This window comes from Quercus lobata, chromosome 8 (assembly GCF_001633185.2).
Source record: "Quercus lobata isolate SW786 chromosome 8, ValleyOak3.0 Primary Assembly, whole genome shotgun sequence".
Classification (NCBI taxonomy): Eukaryota; Viridiplantae; Streptophyta; class Magnoliopsida; order Fagales; family Fagaceae; genus Quercus; species Quercus lobata.
Genome location: NC_044911.1, coordinates 8,235,208 through 8,241,745, shown reverse-complemented (window position 1 = coordinate 8,241,745; position 6,538 = coordinate 8,235,208). Strand labels below are relative to the sequence as shown.

Below are 6,538 nucleotides of genomic sequence, written 5' to 3'. Positions count from 1 at the left end.
AGGTTAGGATCAACCAAGAATGACTATATAATGTAAAAGTTAGTACGCGCTAAAGGGAGGCTGGGAAAAATGGCCAAAAACCAGAGCCTCCCAGCCCGCCTCCAGGAGAAAGACTCCAGGGGCGAAGACGACTTAACCATGTATGGATATCACGAAAAACCCACCGCCTGGTGACCGAAACCTAACCTTTCAAACCCATACTCTACAAATGATATTGTTTGGGCATTTTTACGTGCGAACCCAACACTGTTATGGTTCGTTACGAATCGTGTCCTTACAATAAATTTACACAAATTTACATGAACTAGTACGGTTAATTTTTAGAATTAGATGCCTAGGATTTACCATTTATGCCTATTTATACATTTAGGTGGAGTTTAGATAGCGTCTGTGTTACGCATTTGTGTGTTTGTGTTGTTTTTCTGTGAATCCTGCTTACTATTTATGAGACCCACAAATACTTTATTCAACAAAAATAACTTTAAAATTGAATCCCACGATACTATTTACATATTTAAAAATTATTTTATTATAATATTTTTAAATTTTGGTAATAAACTATATCTATATAATTTTAGTAATAAACTATATCTATATAGACCAGTGGCACCTTTTGTTTTACACGTTTTACCATTCAAATGTCGGCTTCATAAAGCAAGGTTGTCCAACCACTCCAACCACTTTAGATATTGCAGAGGATTGCTTTTCTGACTTTAGTGCTGTTTTAACCAAGACAACACACAATAATACAATAAAAGCATCAAAACCTTCATCACTCCCATGAACTAGCAAGTTGGTTGGTCATTTAGGAATTCTGCATATGGATTCTCTTTTGTCCATGGGGGAGGAGGAGAAGTCAGCCACAATAGTAGCTGTGGAAAAAATACTCTCCTACAGCTTCAAGGACAAGGCTCTTCTAGTAGAGGCACTCACACACCCCGCCTACTACAACAACAAAAACAAAAACAACAACAACAACAACAACGGCGAGTCGTTTAGGTCGTACCAGCGGCTCGAGTTCGTAGGCGACGTTGTGCTGGGACTGGCCGTGAGCAAATACTTGTACCTGGAAGACCCTAGCCTCGGCCCAGGACAGCTCACAGACCTACGCTCCGCCAACGTCGGCAACGACAAACTCGCACGGGTCGCCGTCCGCCACGGTCTCCACCGCTACATCAGGCACAACAATAATTTGGACGCCTCTCTTCTTGATGAGGTCTAACAAAAGCATCTCACTTTTCTTTCTTTTTTTCTTTTTTATTCTTTTACAGTTATTGGCTTACATTTACTTGTACCATTTGCATGAATAGTGTACACTATTCAAGCAAATGTACACTATGTTATACACATTTGTTCGCTCTATAACGAAAATCTTACAAACGGTAGGAAAATGTTATTGATAATCTGCTGTTTCCATTGTCTAGTAATAGGATCAATCAGCTCGATCACTTACCAAACTGAAAAGTAGTCTCAGGAGGGCTTTGGGGATATGACTCGATTACAGATCCTAGTTTTTGATCCATCTCCCATATATGCACCCTCCATCTGCAATCAAGTGAATTCACCAATAAACTCCTCCAAGTGAGATGTCTCCATGAATATATGCTGTATCTAGCTTTTAAAATTTGTGCTACCAAATTATTTATTTGGTGTTGTGAGTAATCGCCAACACTGTTTAGCTAGCAATGCCAAATTCAAAGTATGAATATCCTGAAATCCCATGATCTTGCTCCATTTCACCCAATGAATGCGATTTCTCTTCCTCTTGTTAACCCCACCCAAAATTGTTACATAAAGAATTTATCTCTTCAAATACCTACTTTGGGAATTCATATATGCTCATTGCATGGGTGGGCCCCAACTACTAAGATTAAAATTTCTTTATGCATTAATTACTTGTTAGTTTTTTTTTTTTTTTTTTCTTTTTATTTCTTAGGGTTAATGCGTTTTGGTATATTATTCTGAATTTATTGGTTTGCAATTGTCTACTACATTGCTTATATTGCAAGCATAAATTGTACAACAAACACCCTAGGGTTAGTCTTTTTTTTCTTTAATTATTTGTTCATTAGTTACGTTTTGTGTTATTCTTAATGTTATCATCTTTTCTTTTCTTTTTTTGTTTGATAATTTGGTATATTATTTTAAATTTATTGGTCGTGGTTTAATATTATAGTTTTTACTTAACAAGAGTGAAAGGCTATAGAGGGAGAGTGAGTGAGAGATTTGGTCTAAGTTCAAGACCTACAAGTTGTAATTATTTTAGAGCAATGTTAGTGACATATTTATCCACAACCTTTTTCACAATTTATTAAGGTAGAAAGTTGTGATTAGAGCTAAGTTGTGATTAGAGCAACATTATTTTCACATTGATCCATCAATGATATCATTTTATTATACACCAATTACAATACACCACATCAACGATTGTTAATAATCTTGTGTCTTTATATTCATTATTCCTATTTTATTGAAAAACAAAATTCTTTTTTTCCCAATAATAATAATAATAATAATAATAAACTAACACTCCACCTTTGTGGGAGAAGTGCACCTTGAGCTAGAGGTCATTAGTTAAAAAATTGTGATTTTTGTCCCTAAAAAATTTGCAAAAGTTCATCCACACACTGTTTAAGTTGCATAGTGTTTATGACATGGCACATTGAAAGATTGAGGTATTGTGCAATAGATATATGAGCAAAATGATGGAAGTACACAATCAATACTTTTTAAAGAGGTTAACCTTGTTATACCCAAACTATTTTACACAATTTTACACCCTCCAAAAAGTAACTAAAATTGTAACTTCAATTACCTTTTGTAGTGAATTAAAGGCACCCTTTTTTTTTTTTTTTTGAGGAAGAACATCATGAAATAATAAAGAAATTAGTCATAATCAGTTGAAAGTAAAGATTGGAGGTGTGGAGGAACATCCTCCATCCACAACAAGAAACCTCTAACATGTCTAGCATGTTTAATTAGGTTATGAGCAACAGAATTATCAATCCTACAAATGTGAGAAAGTGAAGCACAGCTGCTGGGTTCTGTGGTGGCTTTTGCCGAAGTAAGGATATGACCACAAGGAGAGAAAGAAACATCCGTGCTTATGAGGTCCTTAATCGCAAGGATAAAAGATGACGAGCCAAGTTCAAGAGCAAAAGAAATAGCTCTTGCCACTGCCAAAGCTTCAACAATATCCGAAGAATATGGGAGATGCACCAGTTCGAAGAGGAAGCAATGGCCTGTCCCTACGAGTTGCGAATCACAATTCTCACAATTCCCAGGCCAGCTTTTCCTATATCCTTGAAAGTTACACTGTCAAAGTTTACATTGAGTTTACCGGCCCGCTGGTGGGGGGCTCCATCTGACCCGAGTATGAGCACAAGTCGAGGATGGAGGAGCTGAAACATGGTTTGCTCGGTGAAACTCCATTAGTGCTTGCTGGGCATTCTAAGCGACTTGTATGATATTATGCTTTTAAGAGTTTATAATTAGAGCTATGCTTGTTATACACCGTGTGTGTAAATACATGCACTGTGTTATAATTTGAAAATGCGACTTTAAAATGTGTTTTACAGGATTTTCCCTTATAATTAATTGTTATGGTATGGATCCGTATATTTTGGACTTATCTTTGATTAATATTTGTTTAGAATTTGAACGAAGATCTACACAAATGTTTTGTGTTACTTCTATAGGTTCAAGAGTTTGCTGATGAAGTCAGTCAAGAAGGCGATATAGTTTTACATGGATCAATTAAAGCCCCAAAGGTTCTTGCTGACATTGTAGAGTCTTTGGCAGCAGCTATATATTTTGATCTCAATTTCGATCTGGAAAAATTATGGGTGGTGCGTATTTAACTTCTCTTTTCTTATTTGGCAAAAATGATTTGTCTTTTTTCATTTTCTTGTTTTGGATGCTCTCTCTCTCTCTCTCTGTTGATATAGAACTAATCATTGATTGTTTTCTATTTGAAGATCTTTAGGGATCTCCTGAAACCTATTGTCACACTTGAAGTCTTGCAACAACAACCCCATCCTATTGATACATTGTATAAACAGTGTGCAAAGCAAGGGAGGGAAGTTAAAATTAAGCCCTGGAGGGATGGGGCAAAGAATATTGCCAGTGTATATGTCGATGGCGTGTTTGTTGCCTCAGGTTCTTCTGATCAATTAATGGACATTGCAAGGCTTAATGCAGCAAAGCAAGCATTGCTCGAGTTAGCGAAATCTATGCCCACTAACATTGGGAGGTTAGATTTTTCTTTTGGGCTCAACAAGTCATTAGAGATTGAAGGAGCAATGCAAAAGTTGCACGAGTTTTGTCAGAAGAAAAGGTGGGCTATACCTAATTACAGGTATGAGCTTCTTTATCATAAGTCGTGAAGAATTTTATATATATATATATATATATATATATGTTATACACTTTCTCACACAAACACACTACACAGAGAAATCATGACTTTAAGTCATGATTTTTATGTAGTTTGAGTATGTGTAATAAACAACATCCTTTTTTAAATTCTCACTTTCTTATCTATCTGGTAAGATATTGAATTGAAATGTACATTTGCTATAATTGGCAGCATTGCGAAGGCAGAGGGTCCACCACACGCAAAGAAATATGTATGCTTGGTTCAAATAGAAAATGTAGATGGTGGCTTGTCTATGGAGGGAGACGAAAAGTCAAAAGTAAAGGAAGCAAAAAATTCTGCAGCTTCATGTATTATTCGTGCCTTATTAGAGTCTAATCCGATCCGACATAATATAATAAAATATTAAAGTAGAAGCCTCACCGAAACTTCTACTATATGTCATGATTGTCGAACTTATAAAGATTGATACGTGTTGTATTTATTCAGATGATTTGGACAAACAAAACCACATGGAGCACAATAATTTGTCCATGTCAATTTTATCTATTACATGTCTATCAGGTGTCAATAATAAATGGATATTTATAAATTCCTAAATAAATATGTGCTTAAAATTGTGTCAGTTGTCATCGTTGGTTCAGCTTGTATGTTGGCTTTACACAAAAGACTCCGTTTGTCTAGCTAGCATTGGTTTCTAAACTTCTTTATGTGGATGAAAACATATTGCTTTGATGCTCACTACTTTCCCTTCTAATTGGTAATATTTGAGAATTTGCTATCTTTCTTAGTAGTATGCAAGTCAAGGAATTTAAGAGTTGGGACTGCAAGTGGAAATGCCCTCCTAAAGAACCCATTCAATATTAACTAACATGTAATTTATCCACCATTTTCTAAATAAACTCTCCCAAATAAACACTCAATCTCAAATCTTTTCTGCCTTCTTAACTCTCAAGACGCTAACAAATTTGATACACACCCTTACCACCAAAAAAATAGAGGCTAACCCCTTTCTCCTACACCCACTCGGTGCACACCTATTGATTTTTTAGTGAAAATTAGCACCATTCATAGGTGATTTGTATTTTAGACGAAAATGATATAACATTTAAACATGTTCTATTAAAAAATAAATTGAAACAGTAGTAATTTATCAAAGTTTTAATGGGTCCATTGCTTGAAAGTTGAATCATGTTTGCTTTGGAACTAAAAGTTCAAGATTTGATTTCTTTTATCTCAGAAAAAGTGCAACAAAATAGATATTGAGTAAGGAACATTATTAGAACTAGCCACGAACTCATGCATTGCGCGTGATAATTATTTTTATGGTGATTTTAATAAATTTTTTTTACGATTTAAACTAATTTAATAATGAGTAATGTATTTCATAATCATATTTTTATTTATTATAGGAATAATCATAAATGTAATATAGAAAAAATCATAAATTATAAATATAAATTTTGTTGTACCAAAATGAAAATAACACAATTTTTCTCAAAAATTCAAAAGACAAATTAACGAAAATATTTATTTTTCAATAAAAGTTATTTATAACATTTTTTGAATCATTAAAAAGAATAGAAAATTTGGAAATTATTCTTTTAACTTTAAACAAACTTTCTCAAACCTTGTTTTTTTCTACCTACAATCCAAAACACCGAAAAAAATAACTAAAAAAAATTAATAAAACTTAATAATAATTAATTGGACCAATTAGGAAAACAATTTGGTTTTGATAATCTATAAAGGTTTTTTTTGTTTTTTTGTTTTTTCTTTTGTAGAAATTGTAATTTCGTCCACCCAAAACATATTATCAAATAAACAATTATTTGCAAAATCTAAGAATTAAATTTCTATATATGTATTGTTATAAAATAATTGTGGGGCCCAATAATCTATGGGCTAGGCCCATTTGCTCGTGGAGAGTCCGAAGGCCCAAGCCGAGGAGAGCTATGACCCAAGTCGAGGAGAGCTATGGCCCAAGCCCGATAACATAGAGCACAATACTGTTTTGGAATACAGCCGAGGACAGTTCAGTCCTCGGCAGATCCAAAATCTCATCGGAATAAAGGGGTAAAACTGGTATAGGACTAAGCTTGAAAAGAGACCTAAAATATCTTAGGAAAGTTACCCTTATGACCCTTCCCAGATAAGACTCTG

The 6,538-nt window shown here is 34.4% G+C and overlaps 1 protein-coding gene across 1 annotated transcript; it reads left to right on the top strand.

Annotated features, from left to right (window-relative positions):
* The first annotated feature begins 705 nt into the window (after window positions 1-705).
* On the top strand, window positions 706-5,000 carry LOC115957911 (ribonuclease 3-like protein 2). Its single transcript, XM_031076250.1, has 4 exons — window positions 706-1,216; window positions 3,699-3,848; window positions 3,978-4,357; window positions 4,589-5,000. Exons 1-4 carry the CDS (start codon window positions 821-823, stop codon window positions 4,782-4,784), a joined length of 1,122 nt encoding a protein of 373 aa, XP_030932110.1. The 5' UTR covers window positions 706-820; the 3' UTR covers window positions 4,785-5,000.
* Window positions 5,001-6,538: the final 1,538 nt, after the last annotated feature.